Source organism: Suillus paluster, assembly GCF_016628075.1.
Source record: "Suillus paluster strain FC165 chromosome Unknown EDB91scaffold_8, whole genome shotgun sequence".
Taxonomy (NCBI): Eukaryota; Fungi; Basidiomycota; class Agaricomycetes; order Boletales; family Suillaceae; genus Suillus; species Suillus paluster.
In genome coordinates, this window is record NW_024537568.1 from 13,034 (window position 1) to 35,715 (window position 22,682).

At 44.6% G+C, this 22,682-nt stretch overlaps 8 protein-coding genes across 8 annotated transcripts; 6 read left to right on the top strand and 2 right to left on the bottom strand.

The window, feature by feature from the left end:
• Window positions 1–31: 31 nt before the first annotated feature.
• EDB91DRAFT_1047398 (uncharacterized protein) lies at window positions 32–424 on the top strand (the record flags this gene model as incomplete). Its single annotated transcript, XM_041313322.1, has 1 exon — window positions 32–424. A coding segment is annotated over one exon (393 nt), but the record flags the coding sequence as incomplete, so codon positions are not given.
• Window positions 425–445: 21 nt separating this feature from the next.
• On the top strand, window positions 446–1,081 carry EDB91DRAFT_1244640 (uncharacterized protein; the record flags this gene model as incomplete). The annotated part of the gene is made up of 1 exon (XM_041322430.1): window positions 446–1,081. The coding sequence occupies one exon, from the start codon at window positions 446–448 to the stop codon at window positions 1,079–1,081; it is 636 nt and encodes a 211-aa protein (XP_041180841.1).
• A 620-nt stretch (window positions 1,082–1,701) lies between these two features.
• Window positions 1,702–2,125, top strand: EDB91DRAFT_1078972 (uncharacterized protein; the record flags this gene model as incomplete). The annotated part of the gene is made up of 2 exons (XM_041315064.1): window positions 1,702–1,882; window positions 1,944–2,125. 2 exons carry the CDS (start codon window positions 1,702–1,704, stop codon window positions 2,123–2,125), a joined length of 363 nt encoding a protein of 120 aa, XP_041180842.1.
• A 2,396-nt stretch (window positions 2,126–4,521) lies between these two features.
• On the top strand, window positions 4,522–6,542 carry EDB91DRAFT_1078973 (uncharacterized protein; the record flags this gene model as incomplete). Its single annotated transcript, XM_041315065.1, has 2 exons — window positions 4,522–6,409; window positions 6,496–6,542. The coding sequence occupies 2 exons, from the start codon at window positions 4,522–4,524 to the stop codon at window positions 6,540–6,542; spliced, it is 1,935 nt and encodes a 644-aa protein (XP_041180843.1).
• Window positions 6,543–9,604: 3,062 nt separating this feature from the next.
• Window positions 9,605–10,180, top strand: EDB91DRAFT_1078974 (uncharacterized protein; the record flags this gene model as incomplete). Its single annotated transcript, XM_041315066.1, has 2 exons — window positions 9,605–10,090; window positions 10,151–10,180. 2 exons carry the CDS (start codon window positions 9,605–9,607, stop codon window positions 10,178–10,180), a joined length of 516 nt encoding a protein of 171 aa, XP_041180844.1.
• Window positions 10,181–10,423: 243 nt separating this feature from the next.
• Window positions 10,424–10,768, bottom strand: EDB91DRAFT_1078975 (uncharacterized protein; the record flags this gene model as incomplete). Its single annotated transcript, XM_041315067.1, has 1 exon — window positions 10,424–10,768. The coding sequence occupies one exon, from the start codon at window positions 10,766–10,768 to the stop codon at window positions 10,424–10,426; it is 345 nt and encodes a 114-aa protein (XP_041180845.1).
• Window positions 10,769–18,446: 7,678 nt separating this feature from the next.
• On the bottom strand, window positions 18,447–20,346 carry EDB91DRAFT_1244643 (uncharacterized protein; the record flags this gene model as incomplete). The annotated part of the gene is made up of 4 exons (XM_041322431.1): window positions 18,447–18,551; window positions 18,607–18,659; window positions 19,728–20,006; window positions 20,145–20,346. 4 exons carry the CDS (start codon window positions 20,344–20,346, stop codon window positions 18,447–18,449), a joined length of 639 nt encoding a protein of 212 aa, XP_041180846.1.
• A 959-nt stretch (window positions 20,347–21,305) lies between these two features.
• On the top strand, window positions 21,306–22,429 carry EDB91DRAFT_1078977 (uncharacterized protein; the record flags this gene model as incomplete). The annotated part of the gene is made up of 6 exons (XM_041315068.1): window positions 21,306–21,333; window positions 21,533–21,783; window positions 21,860–21,866; window positions 21,915–22,008; window positions 22,086–22,216; window positions 22,284–22,429. The coding sequence occupies 6 exons, from the start codon at window positions 21,306–21,308 to the stop codon at window positions 22,427–22,429; spliced, it is 657 nt and encodes a 218-aa protein (XP_041180847.1).
• Window positions 22,430–22,682: the final 253 nt, after the last annotated feature.

Genomic DNA, 22,682 nt, shown 5'->3' on the forward strand with positions numbered 1-22,682 from the left:
TCTTGCTGACTCTCACACCCTGGCATAGTCACAACTTCCAGATGGTGCAACATTGTTGGGTGTCATACTTTCCTCTGATAAAACCAACATTACCAACATGACTGGTGGATGTGTCGCTCACCCACTCCTGATCAGCCTTGCCAATATCAAGATGGTGACTCGAAACAAGGCATCCTCACATGCTTTCCTCCTGACAGCACTGCTTCCAATTGCTGAATTTCTGCATCCAGTGAAGCGGATGCAGAGTGTTCTTGAAGCCCACTTAGTCCACCAATGTCTAGATATTGTGCTAGAGCCGCTCAAGCAAGCTGCACGCATCAGGCAGATGATGTCAGACCCACTTGGGAACCTCAGATATTGTTTTACCCCCTTAGCTTCATACATTGTCGATACACCCAAGGCATGCATGCTTGGATGTGTTTGAGGAAAGACCTTGCCAGTAACTATGGATATGTACGAAAATTTCGGAGATGCCTTCCAACACCCCCCTCAAACAGCTAAAATGACTCTTGACCAGCTTTCTGGCATTGATTGTGATCCCCTCAACATTGAAGGCTACTTTAATGCATGTGCTGCCTTCCACCTGAGTGGTGTAGCCCAGCCATTCTGGCATGATTGGCCACTTACGGATCCGCATTTGTTTTTCACTCCTGAATCCCTGCATCACTGGCACCATGAATTCTATGACCACGATGTTAAGTGGTGTCTTGCAGTTGTTGGGGAGCAGGAACTAGACTTTCGCTTCTCTGTTTTACAACCACTCACAATGTTCCGACACTTCAAGGATGGCATTTCAAAGCTTAAACAAGTTACTGGAAGAGCCCAGCGTGACATGCAACATTATATTGTTGCTCTCATTGTAGATGCAGCCCCCCATGGCATTGACATAGCTGTTTGCGCACTGATGGACTTTGCTACTTATCACAAGCGACAACAATCAATGAAGCACATTGTCAAAAGATTATTGGTGCCCTCAAGGAATTTCATGAACACAAGCAACATATCATTACTTTCGGCACGTGTCGAGGTGCCCAGAGCAAACAGGTCCTTGACAACTGGCATATACCCAAACTGGAGTTGATGCAGAGTGTCATGCCCAGTATATGTCAAGTCAGCTCTCCCTTGCAGTGGTCTGCCGACACCACAGAGCATGCTCACATCACCCTAATCAAGGATCATGCAGATTCCTCCAACAACATCAATTATGATGCTCAAATCTGCTGGTTTCTTGATCGCCAAGAAAAGTGTTGAAACTTTCAGATCACAACATCAACAATCACTCGGTCACAATCACAGTCACAAGCTTCCACTTCTTGAACAATGGATGTTGATTTGGAACATCATGACTTGGATGAAGGTCTACACATTGATGAAGCACATTTGCAGACTGTTTGTGATGATCTCTGGGGCCCAAAGCATGCAGTGACTGATTTCTTCAGGAAGGCAGAGCAGGTCTCTTTGAATATCAGGGTAGCCAAGTCTCTCTGCACATTCACGGTTGGTGCAACAGCAATCCACTTAAATTTAGATCCTTCCATACAATGCATACCAGTCAATGTCATTGCTGAAAAATTCTCTCTACCTGACTTGCAGGGAGCACTCGCTGACTATATTCAATGAGAGGGTACAGCTCAGAAATTCTACTTGCTGGGGGGACAACACTGAGCACTGCCCGATGCACCTCTTCCATTTGATGACCTCATGGTCTGGTTCAAAGTACATGTACAGCAGGCATTGTACCACAGCACGTTGATCATTCCTCCTGCTCTCACTATCAATGCGTCTCCTCCGAATGCAACTTGGAAGTATGGCCACTATGATGCTGCTATTTTCACTGTTGATGACACCAGATGTGAAGAATGGCCCACTAGTGGGCTTAAAGGTACGTTTTCAAATGTCCATTTGTATATTATGTTCAAGTTTGATGTCTGAGCAACTTTCAGGCCATGCTGTTGTGGAGGTGCACCTTATCATGCAACCACTTCCTCTACAAGGAAAAACTAGTAGTGCTTCTTGGGCTGCGCGTTTCCTTACTTATGTTCAATGGCTGGATGTCATGCCTCAGCAACATGGCAACTTACTGGAACACACAATGCAAATGCATGTTTTAAAATGTGCAATGTGATCAGCAGGGACTCCCTTCAGTAACATCCTCCCACTAGATCAACTTCATTCTTTGGCTCATATTATCCCCCGCTTTGGCCGTGTTTCTAATTCCCATCTAACAGCAGAAAATAGTGCTCACTTAGCTCAGATGTTCTTCTTGAACAAATACATCAACAAAGACTTCTACTATGCTGTCTCAAACTCGTAGTTTTTTGCATCATGATTCAATTGTGTTGAAGTACTAGTACTAGGTTGAAGATGATAATAGATATTAATGGTTAAAGAACTCTATACACTCTCTGTATGACATTATGCATCACTATGCATCACTGTACATCATGAAATGTACACTATCTTACATGAGGACCCACTGTGTAGTGCTGTGCAGCGCTACCTCAAACACATGGCTTTCAGCTGACTAAAACCCAATGTCAGTGGGGCTCAGCCCACATGATTGACAGGCCACTGGTTGTCATCATCATACCTCTCTCAATGCCTGTCCCCAGCACACTCAAGGCTCTTCCAGTTATCTATTCTAAACTCTCAGAGAGTTCAAAGTCTTGGCTCCCAAAATCACCTTCAAACGACTTGATTCCCCCTCCTCAATGTGTACAACAAGAACAAGTTGGAAAAATCCCATGTTCCTTGCACAATCATGTTCCAACAGACACAGAACTTCAAGACAGCAATAAAGACAAGACTTGACATTGTCATGAATGTTACCAACTGCATCTAAATTTCGATTATCGAACCCTAAGACACCTTATCCGATAAGATTAGATTAGATAGATCCCTGATAAGATAAGATGGATAACCGATTAACGATCACTATCTTTACATCACATCTATACTAATATCGACGTCATCCATCCTTATCCGTAACCCTAGACATACGAACTCATCACATCCTTAGAAGTCCTACGATTAGGCAACGGGTTACATCATAAGCATCTACATGCCTCTATGATCGAACCATAACCGAAGAGTACTTTACGAGCTATCTCTCAAAGGGTCATCACCTCTTCACATCGCAGACCTTCACATCTTCACATATGACATGTTAAGAGTTACCTCTGTCATTAACCGAACCCCTTACATAAGAACCTGTTGCACAGTCACAGCAGAACCCTGAAACCCTATCACAGAAGTACCGCTCATAGAGAAGCATACCCATTACCGAAGACCCTGGAGAACCCTTAGATCCGATCATACATGATACATCTCCAGATCCAGATCCTATCTAGATCCTTAGATCTAGATCCTCAGATTCCATCTCAAATCGAGATCCTTAATTACCGCTCGAGACTTCTTGTCACAGAACTCTCTCACACCCTTCTTAATCTCCGTCTACCCTGAATAGAAGCAGTCCCTGAGAACCCTGCTTAATTACCGATACCCCTAGCCCTATGAACCCTTTACCCTTTCCTTCTTGTAGTTGATTGGTTGATAAGACGCCCTATACCCTAGGTGCAATGTTATGACCGTATATAGTTATATCACATACCTTTCATACTCAGACAGCTCCGCCCCAATAGTAGTATATAGTCTAGGTAGTAGTCAGTAGTACTCCTTAGACTTAACCTCCTCGTTTCTACGTCATCGTAGGGCCTAGACGTTCCCTCTCAATATTACCCTTGCCTTATCCTCTTCAGACTGAGTCCTGTGGTGTGATCCATACTCCAGACACCTACTAGTTAGGTTAAGGGACGCTGGTCATAACATTAGGTTAAGTCTTCTTTACCACCCGACTCGATTGTGTTCGCCCTCTTGTACTCCAACCTTCGGGCGACTATTAGACGACGCTCCATATCATCCTTCGCATGATTCTATTTGTCTTTCGACACTCGTATACTCCATCCTCGCAAGAGACGACGATCCGACTCTCGAATGGCACTTGTGTCGATACCTTCCATCCAGAACATCGGCTGTTCTGCTGAGCTTAGTCTTGCGGATCACGTTTTAAACCATCTTTCCCAGACCGCAGCCCCGCACTTCTTTTGTGCACATTCCCTCCCCTAGTTAGTAGAAGTAGACCAGGCCCTGCCTTACTGCAGCCGCCAGTCTATAAGGAACAGTGACATATAGGTCCTGTATCCGTCGCCTTGAGTGCTGGCCCAATACCTGCCTGCTCAACGCTATATCCTAGAACCCCCTTCGTAGAATTAGAGAACGGCACTCGCGAGTGTAGTAGCAATATTGCGTGGGTTCTCACGCATATTGTTTACCGCATTCTAGTATAAATTACCGTAGCCTTTTACCTTAGAACCTAGTTGGCCAAGAAGCCGGCAACTACGTTACTATACGGGCTTAGGTCGCCTCTCTATCATCATTTTCCCTTTTCGGTCATATCTTACGAGATCCCTGACAAATCAAAATATACTCTGTTGAATAGGATTCCGGAACGCAGCCGGCAACATGAGATATTCCGCCCCTACCGTTGATGACTATGAAGAGCTAGCTTCTCAGATCCGAGAAGGCTTTTGCTTTAATACGCATCATGCAAAGGGTCCGCAAATCACACATTGGATAGGTGTAGAATTTGAAGATGGAGAAATCTCCTATCAGAGCCTTTGCAAGAATTGCGCTAGGGCAAACAAAAAGACTGTAGACACGTTCCGAATTAGGTGTAGAGGCGCAATGGCTGAATTGCCATCCCTCGCTATCCGAACCGCATATGTTGACACACTCCCATCGTCACCTAGATCCACACCATCGTCATCGCCCACATCATCTTCTTCATCATCGCCGTTACTGTCATCGAGAGAAATGACAACCCAATGGCCCAAGATTGCCAACGTACAAAATCCCGAGCCCAAGGTTGCTCCGAAACCCGTAGTAGTCGCGCAGTCCGTAGGACAGAAGATACGCGACGAGCCGAAAGGCAAAGGGAAAGAAACCCTTACAGAAAATATCAGGATGTCGTCGGGTTCCTCTAAACCTAAGGAGTCGACTGGTACTCAGAAACCAGAGAAAGTAACACCAATTGAAATCAGGAAAGAAACCTTCGCAGAAGAAATCCTGAGAATAAAAAGAGGTTACGGAATCAAAGACGAAACCACGAAAGCGACAAAAGTAGAAGCCGTTGAAGTGGAAATCGTTGAGATAAAAGCAGTAGTCCCTGCTGAAACAAAAGACAAGAAATCGGAGACAACCGATGAAACAAACAAAGGACCAGTCGATTCTGGTTTATCAAAATCACAGATCAAGAGACAGAAACAAAAAGAAGCTAGATTAGCAAGGGCTTCTTCCGTTAAAGTCTCAGAGCAGAAACCTACTGCCGAAACAAATAAGGTAAAGGAGCAGATCCTCCCTGCTTTACCAAATGAGAAGACGGAGCATGAAACCGTAGAGAAGGTTGCAAAACCTATCGAAGAGTCGTTGTCCGACCTAGATAAAATAATAGCAGAAAACATGCTAAAACGCGCTATGGAAACATTAGAAGCGCTGAGAGTTGCTGAACGCCGAAAGGCCGAGGAAGCAGCAGAGATACTCCGACAGATCAAGGAGGTCTCAGAAGTTGTTATGCCACCAACGATAGAAAAGGCAATGGATGTAGTCCGTAGGACAGAAGAAACATCCAAGGTTGAAATACCTATTGAAACAGAAAGTGCAGTCCGTAGGACAGAAGAGGCACTAGAGATACCGGTTGAAAGTCCGAGGACCCCAAATATTCTATACCGTTCCCCACGACGAAAGTCTGAGCCATACCCAGAAGGCGAAGACGAAGTCCCAGAGAGCTACAAAAGAACCGAAGACAGAGACCGTCGAGAAGACCAGGAATGGAATCACCTGGCAGTAATAATCCATCCCACGATGAGCAAGAATGCTCGTGGCGCAATAGAGGAAGACTGTCGAGAGTTCCTAGTCAACAATGTAGACTATTACATCCTATACGACGATAAAGATGAATCATACCGCCTTAAGCAAAAAAGGAAGTTCGAGGTAGATTCATGGTTCACAACGGCTTATGGCCGCCAAATCGCTCAAATGGACGAGTGGAACGATGCCCCATGTACTTGGGATGAAATAGAGGTAGAGATGCCTCTCCAAAGAACCATCTACGAGAAGAAAGAGGAGCTAGCCGAAGTAAAGGCTGGTAAATCAAGGGAAGAACCAATGGAGGAGATAACGACCGCTGGTGTTGAAGAATATGTGATCAAAGTCACTTCTTCACCATGTCCAATCCCCAGAGTGTTCCTACCAAGACATAGGTCCTCCGAGAAAACTCAGAAGTCGCCAAACGAGGCGCAAAAACCGGTTAAGCCACCGGTAGAGAAAAAGGCAATTCCCATTCCTAGGGCTAGTAAGCCGAGAACAGAAAAGAAGGAGAAGACCCCAGTCACAGTCTTCAAATTCAAATCCAGAACCCCATGTAGAAACGGCCCGAAGTGCCGATATGGTTCTCTTTGTGCATTCGCACATCCCGAAAGGAGTAGTCCCTCCTTTAAATCAAAAGACAAGATCGGTGTAAGCCCACCGAAACCAAAGGCAGTTCCGTCTGTAAAACCAAAGATAGTAGAAAAGAACGTAGACCGTAGGTCAGAAGAAATGTTCTCTATCAAAGGGTTCTCTATCAAGGGAGCAGCAGAATGAGAACGCAGAAGGAAAACTGCTAAAGAAACCAAAGTAAACTCAAAGAAAGAGATTGAGGAAATAACGCTAGAAGGTCTAGAAGCGTTATTGAAAAAGCTTATCGCAGAGAAGGCGAAGCAACCCTCAAAGGAATCTACGAGTAAGGGTAGTCCTCCCCCTAAACAAAGGAGTGAAACACCGAAACCGAGTATCGAGAGAAAGCTATATGCTATAGAATGTAAGACCCAAGCGAAGGGCATTCAAGCTACGCTTATCGAGAGAAAGGAAGACGGGAAAAGGCAGTCGATTGCCATGTTTACGAAACCAATGACCGACAACGAAGTCGCATACTCAGCAGAGGACAAAGATTTGCTCTCAATATATAGAGCCCTGCAAGAGTGGAAGCACATAGTTGAAAAGTCACCCCTACCAGTGGAAGTCATTCTAGACTCACGAAACCTGGAAAAAATAGACAAATTGCACACATTGACTAGACGTCAAGCTAGATGGTGTTTATTCCTAGCGCAATTTAATCTCATATGTCTATCCAGGAGGCTAGACCACAAAGGGGGGGTAAAATCCCATATCGTAACAGAAAATTCAAACAATTTCCTTATGAATACCACCTTCTTCAAGGATCACGCAGCGAAACGAGGCCATACTCTAGTCCATAAGATAGAAAGAACGCTCTTGCTAGTCATCGCAGAGTGTAAAGACAGAGACGCTGAAGTAGCTAAAGTGATCAAAGAAAAGAAACTCGAAAACGTCCGACTAAGAAAGGGACTAGAAGAGTGGAATTCAGAAGAAAATCTCATCCTCCACAGAGGACTGGTATATGTACCAAAAAGAACAGATTTACGCCACAGTCTATTGGATTTGTACAAAGGTTCCGCCCTTGGTCCTCTAAAGAGCTTGTTGGAAAAGGTATCGCAGAACTATTGGTGGCCAGGCATGGCGCATGAAATTAGCACTTATGAAAAGAAAGACAAGGTTGACGAACCGCTTAGCGCTGTATTCGCACCTAAACCAAGTCTTCAGAAGCGGGTTAGATTCCAAGAACCAAAAGACGCACAAAAGAAACTCTGGCAAGCCGCCGACGCCGCTCGCCATGACAACGTCTTTACTCCTCGAATAATCCCCAACGCCGCACCAATACCCTCCGCACCATCCGTTCCCAAGGTGATCTTAAGTAGAGAAAGAAAACCAGAACCGCAGTCACAATTCCCAAGTAGAATGTCCAAGGATCAGAAGCTATCGCCGAAAAGAGAGACATCATGGAATGAAAAGAGAACAGCGTTGAGAGAAGAAAAATTATATGAAGGTTTCCTTAAATGGAAAAAAGAAATCTCACGCTCAATCTAGACAACCATATCGATTCGCGAGGACGCTCATCCTTAAAATGGGGGTAATGTCATGAATGTTACCAACTGCATCTAAATTTCGATTATCGAACCCTAAGACACCTTATCCGATAAGATTAGATTAGATAGATCCCTGATAAGATAAGATGGATAACCGATTAACGATCACTATCTTTACATCACATCTATACTAATATCGACGTCATCCATCCTTATCCGTAACCCTAGACATACGAACTCATCACATCCTTAGAAGTCCTACGATTAGGCAACGGGTTACATCATAAGCATCTACATGCCTCTATGATCGAACCATAACCGAAGAGTACTTTACGAGCTATCTCTCAAAGGGTCATCACCTCTTCACATCGCAGACCTTCACATCTTCACATATGACATGTTAAGAGTTACCTCTGTCATTAACCGAACCCCTTACATAAGAACCTGTTGCACAGTCACAGCAGAACCCTGAAACCCTATCACAGAAGTACCGCTCATAGAGAAGCATACCCATTACCGAAGACCCTGGAGAACCCTTAGATCCGATCATACACTGATACATCTCCAGATCCAGATCCTATCTAGATCCTTAGATCTAGATCCTCAGATTCCATCTCAAATCGAGATCCTTAATTACCGCTCGAGACTTCTTGTCACAGAACTCTCTCACACCCTTCTTAATCTCCGTCTACCCTGAATAGAAGCAGTCCCTGAGAACCCTGCTTAATTACCGATACCCCTAGCCCTATGAACCCTTTACCCTTTCCTTCTTGTAGTTGATTGGTTGATAAGACGCCCTATACCCTAGGTGCAATGTTATGACCGTATATAGTTATATCACATACCTTTCATACTCAGACAGCTCCGCCCCAATAGTAGTATATAGTCTAGGTAGTAGTCAGTAGTACTCCTTAGACTTAACCTCCTCGTTTCTACGTCATCGTAGGGCCTAGACGTTCCCTCTCAATATTACCCTTGCCTTATCCTCTTCAGACTGAGTCCTGTGGTGTGATCCATACTCCAGACACCTACTAGTTAGGTTAAGGGACGCTGGTCATAACAGACATTCAATTTACAGACCTGGATAATGAATATTGTTTAAGCTTAGGTTAGTATTTCTCAGATCACTTATCACCTACCAATCTTCTTCCTGACCATTCATCATCACAAAGACCACTGTGCAGTCATCCTTGAAGCACTTCAACATCCTCAACCTAATACAATTGTAGGCTGGTCTACATTTGTTGTAGATAAATATTTACCATTATCTGAGGTCATTGCCAATATTACGCCTGCAGAGTACACAGCAGTGGTAGCGTCTATGTTGGAAGAGTGAGATTTCAAGGTTAGAGCAAAGTGAACCTCAGAATAGTAAATGTCAAGTCATACTCATACACTGACCATGTCCCATCTCTTACTACAGATTCGTCTACTTTGCAGATACTCAAGATCTTTATATCATTCCCCCACTTCCCGTCCATGAACAACCAGCTGCACACCTTGCAAAGGCCATCAACAAGTTCACAGAAGCCATCCCTTACGACAAACTCCTGATTGACATCACTATGCACCTCAATCACTGTATCCAGAACAAGGACTCCATGAACATTCCAGACCTACACCTTACCATCACAGCACAACCACCGGAGGATATGGAATCAGATGAGATGGCAATAGCAAAGGCAGTTTCTAAATGGGTTGGAGAATGTGGGTTTTCCTCAGATATGAACTGTACGGTGCGCAAGCTGAGCATCACATGTAACAGTCATCGAGACATCAACTACGCTTTCATCACATCCTTTGAAGAGCAAGCCAGATGGCAACAGCCAAAAGAAGGCAACATCATTGCCCAACAACTTTGCTCGGCTCCCACGTTGGATTATGAGGAGTTCATCCCAACCCATATCAAGAAGAGCTTGAAGTTTGGACTGGTGGAGATCAAGTCTCACATCTGGATCGATATCTCCAAGGTTTGCTACAGCGTGTACAAGTGTGGTGCAGACGGTCACTTTGATTTCAACAACAAGAATGCTGCTACATCCACAGAGGGGGTATGTATATATTCATCTTATTAGTAGTACTACTTTCTGACCTCAACTCACCCCCTGCAGACCCTTTACCCCCATGTTGCAGATGGATGATGTTGAACACATGCTAGATGATGCTGCCAAGAGTTTAAAAGGGTATATTGTATTATTGATGAAGGGTATGGGGCTTGAGGAGCCTGCAATTCAGAATGTGCATGATTCCCATCCCATGTTCAAGCCCATTTGAATGGCAGCTCTCAACTCTATCTCCTCCGCAATTTACCTTACAGCTCATTGCTGCTACTTGGATTGGTGCAACCACAAATACAACAAGTGTAAGACAACACACATCACCATTCAATCCTCAGGCTCCAGCACCCAACCGAAAAGTGCTTCATCCTCATCCGTTCCAACAACTTCCTCCTCATCCAATGTGACGGCCTCTTCCTCTGCTGGGTTATCAAGTGATGTACAGCCTGAGTGCTCTGCAAAGAAGTTGAAGATCCAGCCTGAGGACAACTGTGAAGAGTCTAAGGCGAAACCAAAGAAGAAGGCAAAGGCAAAGGCAAAGGCAAAGGCAAAGGCAAAGGCAAAGGCAAAGGCAAAGGCAAAGGCAAAGGCAAAGGCAAAGGCAAAGGCAAAGGCAAAGGCAAAGGCAAAGGAGAGTGGCAAGAGGAAGGATTGTTGGTAGGCTCTTGCCATGTTGATCATTGAGGGTGAGTGTCCATTGTTTGACTCAATTTCCTCTAACACTGACAATTTACACAATTGGTACTAAAGTTCCATCTTCGCCTGTTCTGTTGCACTGTTCTTTTAATTCACTGTCAAGTTCAACAATCTCATTCATGATTGGGCTAGTATTTATTGATCAAGTTGTTGTCATCCATGTTGCATTTGTTTTTGTACTTCTATGACTGCATGAAACATACCACTCTAGCAATACTCAGCTAGATACCACACGGGGAGTACTATGAATGTTTCTTATTGAATGTATCATATTCGTGTATGAAGTACAAAGTACTAATTTGTCACATCACATTTGCATAACTAGTCTCGGTGTGACTCAGTAAAATTGAACCCAACAGCACAACTCAAATGTTTCCCAGTGCCCAACCCGCAACAGACCCATCCCTTAGAGGGATTCCACTTGATTGAAGACACTCATGTTATGATGAACCCCAGACCCATCCAACGCAAGCTATTCATGGAACATGTGTGCCAGTACCAAAGCCAACTTTACTAGTAGGACCTTTTTCTGAGGTCTCTAGCCTGAGCACAGATGAACCAGTCATGAACAGCACATCATCCATTCAATTGCACCCATTGACCATTCAATACACCCCATCCTCATCCATCTCACATATGTCTGCTATACCGGTACCTACTACTATGCAAGGTGTTTCACATTCTACCTTGAAGCACATTGGATCTCCTAGGGCTATTGGTGCTCTGTGAAATTGATCCCCTGCATTATTGTGTCATTTGACCACACTGAGTGTTGTGCATTCTACTAGTAGGTTGAATGTGAACAGAGTTCCATCACCTACAGTGGCTCAAAAAAGTGTCCGAATGTTTATGCATTTTCAAGTAATTGAACAATAGCAAGGCAGAACCAAACAATGACCAAAGGGTATAGGGACATGTCTGAAAGCCCTATATCATGGCTCAAGTCTGAGATATATAGCGTGTGAACCCGACCATATATGGGCAAGCTATGGTAATTCTAAATATATGACTCATTCGGACACTTTTTTGACTTTTTATTGAAATCACAAAATCAGACCATTCATACATAATACTCTTAATTAAAGCCATGTCATAATGATAATATGGTCTGATTGCAATATTATTTGAATATATAAACCCACATAAGATCATGAAATTCAACATAATCATCATGAAGCCCATCTCCTCTGCTCACAAGGATAATATCCTTGTTCTCTGTACCTCTGGTTTATCTACTAGGCAAATTGCCTCAAAAACTGGTCTTGGAAAGTCTACTATTACTACAGTCATAAAGCAGCACATGCCAGAGAAGGAAAATCATCAAATGGGATGTCCTCCCAAGCTTACTCCACAGAACAAAAGAGCTATTGTTCACCAAATTCTATCTGGCAAGGCTTCAAATGCTACCCAAGCTACCAAGTTCATCAACTCCATCATCACCACTCCTGTCTCCACCCAAACTGTCAGAAACACCCTCAGGGCAGCCAATCTTAAGGCTGTAACTAAGAAAAAAAGACCTCCTCTCTGTAGCTCATAGGAAGAGAAGACTGGCCTTTGCTTTAAAGCACCAACATTGGAGTGTGGAAGACTGGAAGAAGGTTATTTGGTCAGATGAAATAAAAATCAATAGAATGGGGTCATATGGCCAGGAATATGTGTGGAAAAAGGCAGGAGAACCATTAGGAGAAAGAGAAGTCAAGGGTACACTGAAGTTTGGAGGAGGAAGTATGATGGTATGGGGTTGTATGGGGTGGAATGGTGTGGAGATTCTTTGTGAAGTGGAAGGATGGATGAATGCAGAGCAGTACATCTCCATTCTAGAGGAGTGTCTACTCAAAAGCATGCAGGAGTCAGGAATTGATGAAGAAGACATTATCTTTCAACAAGATAATGACCCCAAGTACACCTCAAAACTAGCTACAACATGGTTTAAAGACCATGATATAAATGTTCTATCATGGCCAGCACAGTCTCCAGACCTCAATCTCATTAAACATCTCTGTGAATTACTCAAAAGACTACTTGCTGCCTATCAAGATCCTCCACAGGGGCTATTTAAACTATGGGAGAGAGTTGCAGCAGAGTGGACAAAGGTTGCTGAAGAGGAGTATCAAAAATTGATAGAAAGTATGCTTAGAAGGATTGCAGCAGTTATTAAAGCCAAGGGGGGTAGCACCAAGTACTAGAATCATAGAATAGTCTTGGTTAAATACAAAGTCAAAAAAGTGTCCAAATGAGTCATATATTTAGAATTACCATAGCTTGCCCATATATGGTCGGTTTCCCACGCTATATATCTCAGATTTGAGCCATGATATAGGGCCTTCAGACATGTCCCTATACCCTTTGGTCATTGTTTGGTTCTGCCTTGCTATTGTTCAATTACTTGAAAATGCATAAACATCCAGACACTTTTTTGAGCCACTGTATATTCCCAATAACAATGGAGCCAAACTCCAACTGCAAAGACAGTGATAATGTAAGTCAATGGCATCCATACATGTTTAATATCCAAATGATAATGTTGCCCAGGAATCTGCTAACTCCACCGACACTCAGACTAGCGAGGAATTCAAGGCCCAGCTTGTTTTGAATGTGACCTGAGCACAGCAAGATGTTCGCCTGGTAGAGAAGACACTCGCAGATTGTGTTCTCAAGCAGAATGTAGCACTTGGTGAACTCTACAAGTTCAAGGCTACAGAAGCTGAGAGGAAATTGAAGGACACTGATATTGATATTGGTTATGTACACTATTCAGTCCACAAAAGTGGCATCACCTTGTTCAAGGACTTTACTACTAGTAAACCTCAAAAACACCGTCACAAATCTGCTGGTCAGGTTGATGATGATACATTCAGCCCAGAAGTAGATTTGGCTCAGCCACTACCACTGGCAGGTAATTGTACTCTGTTAAATTCGTTTGACTGCTTCTACTGAGACATTTTTCTATTAAGTAGATACAGGATCTCCGAGCGCAACTCCGAGTCAAACACTTGATTCTGAGGTGGTGTCTGGTTCCTTGGGCTTGCCAGAATGATTGTGATACTATTCTGGCGACATACCGGCAGTAATACTAGTACTATACTGTTCTGACTCAATGTCCCATCTACTGTAGTACATACTTGAATTGATCTTTGTAAATGCTGGCTTTACAAGTTGCTCTTTTGTAAAACTTAGAAGCCACGGTCAAGAGCTGGTACCAACTACTTGAGTTGCTCACTGTAGCACGCTGTATTGTGTTATATCGCACTGTGGAATTATACTATATGTACTGTTATGTTATCATTACACTACATGTGGTTGTAGGTTGCTATGATCAATCGCTACACATCGCTACAGATGCCTGCACTGCTGTAAGATGCTGTAAGCCGCTATGGTAGCTGTGCTAAATTTAGTGTTTTGCTGATGTACTACAAAGTACTATTAAAGCAAGTTTAGGCAAGTGGCAGACAAGTAGTGAGCTAGAATGAATATATTATCTCAGTCTCAGGAAATGGACTCAATGTAACTCTAGTAATGTACCTAGAACAAATATATTCTATGGTTATAGTTAGTTTTGATGCGATAATGAAAATGGGGGACTTTGACTCACATCTCAGTCTTGGGGAATGGGTTGAGATGCTCGTTCATATGATGCATAGCTTTAAGGTAGTTAACATAGCAGTAGGTAATATAAGATAGCATAGATAAAATAAATGGTTGCATATTGTGTACCTCAGCTGATGTCACTTCGTCTTCCATCATGCTTCGGGTAGCGCTCGCAATGTCTCACTCTGGCATCTCACCTTTGGACTTCGATCTGGACTCCAACAACTATATTACTCGGTGTCATAGACATGAGGTCTACTACTAGTACTACTGGCAGTACTCTATTTACTACTACTTTTCCGACTTTCCGACTTTTTTACCTGGAATTTACAAACTTTCACTCTTGCGTGTCTTGGTCCATTTTTCGGCACTTGTGTGTCATTCGCTTACTTGTTGGCTTTCCGGAACAACGAAGCAAGTGAACAAAGTAACTTAAAGTGGAATTAAGTTTTAAATTTTCGAAGCAAGTAATGACAAGTGCAAAAAAGGAATGTGTGAATTTACTGATGTGTCAAAGCTTGACATCTGTGTATCCACTTCTTCACGCCTGGCTGCTCTCGAGGAGGTCGAAACTAGCAGATCCGAGTCCTTCCCTGTAACTCGCATGGAATTTCATGACCTCATACTCCACAAGTGCCGTTTCTTGATCTTGAACTTTCTCAATTCGACAACACCGATTTTCCATATGTACCACCATCTAATGGGGTCGTGACTAACCCCAGCGGCTCAGTGCAGACCAAAAATGCATCTATGACGCCCAGTAAACACCGTCTATGACGGGAGGAGTCGTGGTGTCATCGAGGGCTTCTATGTTCAAGCATACAACAACGAGACTACAAAACTGCGTCGTAAGTACTTCAGTCATATTCTATGTATTCAAGTATTCGATATTTCCTCATTCCAAGGTCTCCATTGCTCGAGCGGCAGTGAAATTTATTCAGAAGTAAGCTCGTTGACCAACTTAGCAACAAACTACTAGTAACGCACGCGTTGTGCCATCAACCATACTGCACCAATGCACAGAAACACGACTCACTATAGTTCACTGTCACGACATCAGCCATTCTTTACACACATGAGGACGTCGATCTACCACACCGATAAGTTATATAGTTAAATCCAGGATGAAAACTACTCATACTCACGAAAACATCTGTGCAGGAGAACCCGGGACAGCAATCGACATGAGTATAGCACCATTTAGGACACTTTTCACTGTCAGGGTCATTGGCAGGGATTGATGCTGCAGATATTGATGTTGTTAAAGCAGCAGCAACGGTGAGGACAAAGGATAAACGCATTGTTCGTGATGGTGTGATATGGGGTCAAATAAATCTGAAGGGGACAGTAGGGGGGGCGGCCTGCTTTTATGTGAAGAACCTACTCACCTGAAATCCACTTTCGAACAGATGATATCCGCAATGCCAGCGGATTGCCTTGTGAAGCGGCGATTTGGTGTGAAAAAAAAATCACCCTGTGAATATGCGAAGCAAGGTCAAGCTCGAACCCGCTGTCGAGAATCACACCCACTTCGTGTAAAAATTTTGACGATCCTCTCCGTGGCATTCGCAGTCGAGGGCCAACCTTCAGACTGAAAACGTGACACGTAACTGCCCAGCCACATCTATAATACTTGGTCCTCAGACTAGTGAACAAGGCACGCCGCACAGCTCGGCTCTTCTTAGGCCCATCAGCGTATTTTCCGATCATTTTCATTCCAGCCACTTTCTACCTAGCATTCACACTGTACACATGTATAGTCCTCTCCAGAACCTATGATACTAGGTAGCTAGCAGAGTACAAATCCAATTGCTACTCCTCAGAACATACAGCAGTCCCAACAGCCTACGGTAGAGGTAGAGTGATCGAAGGGTCTCCACCCGTCCGGGCAGCTAAACGGACTATCGCGTCATGCCCTAAGCAGACCTTTCCGTGACATCCTTCATCGGTATTGCTAGGAGCTGCCTTCACCCCAGCGGCAGCGGCAAAGATGGCGAGGTAGGTGAACTGAAATCTTCCTGACATCTAGTATATGCGTTACTACTACTTGAGGTGATAACCATCAGTGCCAGGCAACTACCTACCTGTCAAAATTTTGATTTTGTGGTGCAGGCGAAGGTGCTACGGCACGTCCAGGAAGAGCTAAATGTGAAATGGATACAATGATTAATTTACCCAAGTCTTCAAGTCTCAGAATTACTCACTGTAGACGAGGCAATTATCTCCGAGGATTCTGGATCTTGACCACATTCGATTTGCATGCTACTGAGGTTCCCACATATGACGGACACCTAAATGAATAATTATTAGATACTAAGGGGCCAGGAGGCCTGTGAGAGGGCTGTGTCTCGGATTTGATACCAGGACCTAATCATGAACACTGGAACCAGGAACTCCAGGCCCGAAAGTGACAGCGAGACGAAACCCGTCCCCACCGCGCTTCCCGACTGCACGTCCAACGTATGACTAGATACTGAATTGTGTTGTATTTGATTAGAAACTGATAAGTTGATTTATGTTAGGTTGTTCCCAGTATAATCATCATTAGTACTTTCATCTTGAAGCTGCGCTGTATTGCTGTCCACTGGCGGATTTTCCAGGCCTATTCCGACGGAGATGTGCTGCCACCTATCATTTCCAGTCTGTTTTAACACTCCATACAACACCAAGGGGCTGATGCATCGACGTGCTCTGACTACACCGATGATAATGTGTCGTGTCTATTATAATAACTAGATACTCAGACTGGTGAATGATTAGGCACAGCTCCGCCCTTCTCAGCATCAGCGTATTTTCCAACGATTTTCATTGAGACCGCTATCTACTTAGCATCCACGGTGAGTCATGTATAGTCTTCTTCAGAACCTGTGATACTAGGTAACTAAATGACATATATGCATCTGTGCAAACCCGATGGCTACTCGACAGGTGTTGTGCAGCAGATCCAGCAGTTTAGGTAAGTGTTGAAGACGGCGTGTACGTAGGGGCCTTTCTCGCAGTTAGGCTTTGTAGAGTAGCACGGCTCTAAGCAGGACAATTCCCCTTCATCGGTAGTACTAAGAGCTGCCTGCACCCCAGCGGCAGCGACAAGAATAGCGAGGTAGGTGAATTGAATCTTCATGGTATCTAGTATATGCGTTAGTGATGAACGTCAGTGCAAGAAACCACCCACCGTCAAAACTTTGATTGTGTGGTGTATGCGAAGGTTCTATGGCACGTCCAGGAAGATGTGAAATAAATAGAATGATCAAGTTGCCCGAGTCTTTAAATCTCGAGACTACTCACTGTAAACGGGGCGATTGTCTCTTGAATTTGGGAACTTGCCATATTCAATTTATATGCATCCGAGGTTCCCACATGATGAACACCCAAATCAATAATTATCAGATCCTGAGTACTGAGCAGCGAGGAACGCACGCAGACTAGCGGTGAGTCTAGGCCGGGAGGTGAAAGGGCGGTGTATGGGATTCAATATCAGGACTTGAATGATTATGCATACCGGTGACTGCGGGTAGTGTAGTGGGCAGAACTTCGGATCAAGAGGGTGGGAGAACTTGGCGGAGCTCCAGGCTAAGTTGAAACCAAGGTGCATAGTTATTCAAGTTATCACCGACTTCCATTACAATTTTCCTTCCAACACACCCAATGATAGTCGATGTTACTGTCGATGGCATGAAATCGCTTACCTTGCCATTCTTGCCACTGGGGTAAAGGCAATGACAACAAATTTTACGCATTGCCACCCTGTCCGACCAACCTGACTGCGGGTTGCGAGTGTGCTGCTGCAATTGCCTCCCCCGAGTAATCTCGTGAGTTGATTAGCAAGTGTCAACGTTGGTGAGCTACCATTCGGTTTACTAGCCCATCACATGAATTATGTGGTGGCTTTGATCCTCAAACAGGTGAACAAGGCACGCTGCACCACTTGGCCCTTCTGAGGCACATCAACATATCTTCCAATCATTTTCATTGCAGCCGCTTTCTACTTAGCATTCACACTTTGCACATGTATAGTCCCCTTCAGCGCCTATGATACTAGGTAACTAGTAGAGTACAGATCTGATGGCTACTCCTCAGTAATTGCAGCAGTCCCAGCCTGAGCAGCCTGAGGTAGATTGATGCCTTGGTGACCATTTGTCCGGGCACTTAGGCTGAGTTTGGTAGCATAGCCCTAAGCAGCCCTTTCCGTAAGCTCCTTCGTCGGTATCACTAAGAGCTGCCTTCACCCCAACGGCAACGGCAAGAATGGTGAGGTAGGTGAACTGAATCTTCATGGTATCTAGTATATGCGTTAGTGATGAACGTCAGTGCAGGAAACCACCCACCGTCAAAACTTTGATTGTGTGGTGTACGCGAAGGTACTATGGCGCGTTCAGGAAGAGCTAAATGTGAAATGGATAGAATGTTCGAGTTGCCCAAGTCTTTAAATCTCGGGATTACTCACTGTAAACGAGGCGATTGTCTCTGAGGATTTTGGGACTTACCGCGTTCAATTTATACGCACCCGAGGTTCCCGCATGACGGACACCCAAATCAATAATTATCGGATCCTGAGTATTGAGGGGCGAGGAACGTACGTGGACTGGTTGCGAACCTAAGCCGGGAGGTAAAAGGGCGGTGTCCGGGTTCTAATATAAGGACTTAATGATTATGCATGCCGGTAACCGGCAGTAGTGTTGTGGGCAGAACTGCGGCAGAACTTCAGGTCGAGAGGGTGGGAGAACTTGGGAGAACTCCAGGCTTGGTGGAGTAGTTGAAACCAATATGCATAATAATTCAAGTTGTCAATTCCGACTTCCATTACAGTTTTCCTTCCAACATATTTAATGACAGTCGATGTCACTGTTCGTGCATCAATCTCGACGAATTACCTCGCCATTCTTGCCGCTGCCACTGGCATGAAGGCAAGGACGACAAAATCCACCCTGCTTGACTGCGGGTCGCGAATGCGATGCTGCAATCGCCTCCCCTCCCAATGATCTGCCACGTTCCCGAGTTAATTAGCAGGTGTGAACTACCGTTCGGTTTTACTATCCCATCGCGTGAATTAGCTGGCGGCTTTGCTGATCGTGCTGTCCGACGGTCAGTACTTGTCAGTAGCATTGATGATTACGTGATGATATGAGGAGTTCGCCTCATCGCTTGAGATTTTGGTCTCTCAATTACCCAGAACACAACCTCTCTGACGCCAGCATCGCCATCACTCTTGATCCGCGTGAAATACATGCTCTCTTGTGTAGGTCAGGGATGTGCTCGCTTCCGCTGGCGCGTACTTTTGGTGTCGGACTCGGCTATAGACATCGACTGTTCTTGTCTTTACCGTCAAACGGCGGACTATGTGACTAACCGGGCAACTGGAGAAGGTCGGAGACGTGGCTGAAGCAGGCAACATAGGTCTTGCCGACTGAATTAGAATTGGCTGCTTCACAGTCGTCGTGGGCATGGGTAGCGATGAGACATCCGTAAAAGACATGAGCGAAGAGCGAAGATTCTAGACACATTCTTGCCATGTTTATTTTGGGCCCGCCAGAACTGCATGGAGACTCCGTGGGTGGCTTATCCCTTAACGACCTATGCGAGAAGCCGGGAGGAGATGGAGAGGTATATGCAACAAAGTTCGTTAGACCTGAGGGCGTCGTCAACGAGCGAGTGGTTTGGGGTGTGAGTGATTGATGAGCACTTGCAGGTGGGGGTAGAGCCTTAGATGACGCAGGTGAGGCAGACGTAGAATCATGTCTGTTAGACTGTCGTGTGTATGGCTAACCATTGCCAATTGCCAGCGGTTTCTGTGGCGCTTGATGGGACTGGATTTGAGTGGCTTTGAGCGGGGCAAACCGTAAAGGGCGAATGCTCAAAGGATTAGATATTGTTCCAGTAGCATTAGCTATAGAGGCCCGGACAGTCTTGGATTGCTGGTTGACGTTAAAGGCTAATAACTCGTAGGGCGCCTTATTTGAGCAAGCCATCTGAGAGGCGAAAGGGGAGATAACTTGAGTATGCCTACGTTCGTGGGGGCTGAGGGAGGGATGGAGGTGTTGGAGGTAAGGGGGCTGCGATTGGTCTTGAACAGATAGTCTTACTGACACTGCAAAAGGTGGAGAGGAAGGCTTATTTGCAGCCTTAAGTGAAGGTGCAGGAGGGGACAGGGAAGCGGGTACAATGCAAGAAGTTAGGAACGAATCGCTGGCGTAGTCAACTATATAGTGCCAGCTCAAAGTTATGGTGGACGATAGGTTACGGTTCGATTTGCCGATTTGCCGCGACTTATTTGGAAATCCGAACTCGCCGAAGCCTTGTGAGTACAGTTAATCACAGGTCATTGAAACACCACAGGTCATTGAAACACATCCTCATTTACTCAACAACCACACAAAATATATGTCTCAAAATATTTGGAATACATGAAGATCATGTAGACCTTGTCTGTTGTCAAGTTTGAAGCAAACTTAATTTGAGAAAATGCTGGAGACAGAAAAAATGGGCGCTTACACAGCGCCAAATTCAGTAGTTTCAAAATTTCACCGTCCAGTCTCAACTCAGAACACTCATATTTCGTCAAAATATTGCATGTATCAAGTCTAATAGCATGGTGGCTACACGGAGAGCATACTCATGTTGAAATTTGAATGATATAGCATATCATGGGTACAGTTCAAGGAAAGTTTTTCAGGGTTCACATCAATGATGTGCGATAGATAGCTTACATAATGTCGGATAAGGAAATAATATGGTGTTTCATTCAGTGAGAAAACAAGGTCCCTCCACTAAATTTGCCATGGTGCTTTAACTACTGGGAATCTACTCATAAAAATTATATAGGTCTACTTGTGAGATGTCTGTATATATGGGAAAAATACAGTGGAGCCTTAGAGTTGTGATGCGGCAGTGTAGCACATCAAATATCATTTTTGTGTTTCAATGACCCATGATTAACTGTAAATCACTAACTGATAGTAAGTACTTGGAACAAATATCGATCGGACTTCCAAATAAGTCGCGGCAAATCGGCAAATCGAACCGTAACGTATCCCTCCACCACTTAAAAGTCGTGTATAGGGATGCGCAGATCACATGGAAATTCACACACAAGGATAGTGACTCACAGTTGCTGCAATATCTTCTGCTTGACCTTGGCTTGACCACCGCGTCTAGTATTCCAAGTGGTCTCAAATCGCTTATCCCGACCTCTGGAGAGGACCCATGCACACCAGAAAGGTTGTGGCAGAGTTGATCACTATGCTAAGACATCGCCCGACGAGTTCCGCAGGAGTACCTTAGATGCTGTCGATTCTCGAAGAAGACATGATCTACGCACCCCTCCAGGACCAGGACTCCATGTTGACGGTACTTATGGTCTTTCTGAAGTGTGGAGATTGATTGAACTTGGTATCAATTTGCCATGTGTGAGCAAATTCCAACACATCCGAAGTTCGAGTCTTGCAGTGACTTGAGCTTGATTATATAAATGATCCGGCACAGTATTCAGGTGATCACTTTATTTGTCCTCACTAACTTTTCATTAACCTGTTCAAAGACATCACGGGGAACTCGTTCTGGCGCCTCAACGGAACAACGGGCCGCTTGTCCAGCGTCAAAGACGTTGATGATCTTGGAACATCTATTACTTGGTGCCGCTGCCATGATACTTAGTCTGGAGCCACGGATTTTTGAAAGACGACCTTTGTTCTTCCAGTCCGATCCGCAGGTGGGAAGCTTCTGAGACGGCAAAAGTACGGGCAGGTGTTGTCTCACAGTTCAAGGCACGGTGCAGAAAGAAGCAGGTCCTTGATCACCATGTCGAAATCTCGGCAACCAAGCATGAGCCCGCCCTCAAAGGTGTGCGCGGAAGAATCAACCACCAAAAAATTTGAACAATCAAGGAATGTATGTACGTTACTCGAAGTCATGCTAACCAAAAAGTTTGGTAAACCCAGAATATCCATCTTCTGGATCAGAATACGACTCTGGGTTTTTGGAACCTACGTAAATGGATGTGGATCTACAGAAGGGGTTACTTTTGTGCGGCAGTCCGCATCTCAGGAAGGGTAAGGACTGGTGTTGAGGCGTACTCTCCTATCAAACTCAAATCTTATCTGGAACACAACTCGTCCCGAATCTTGCTGCGCACCCTTTCCTAACAATTACTCAGCATCAGGTGCCGTGGCACGATATCAGTTAGAAATTGAAGGCAGATAAGATGTCGCTTCTCCTCCCTGAAACTGTCATGGTTTATTTCCGGCGGTCCTCTCCTTCTGGTATCACGGTCTATAAACCTGCGATAAATGGGACCTCGACTTTGACC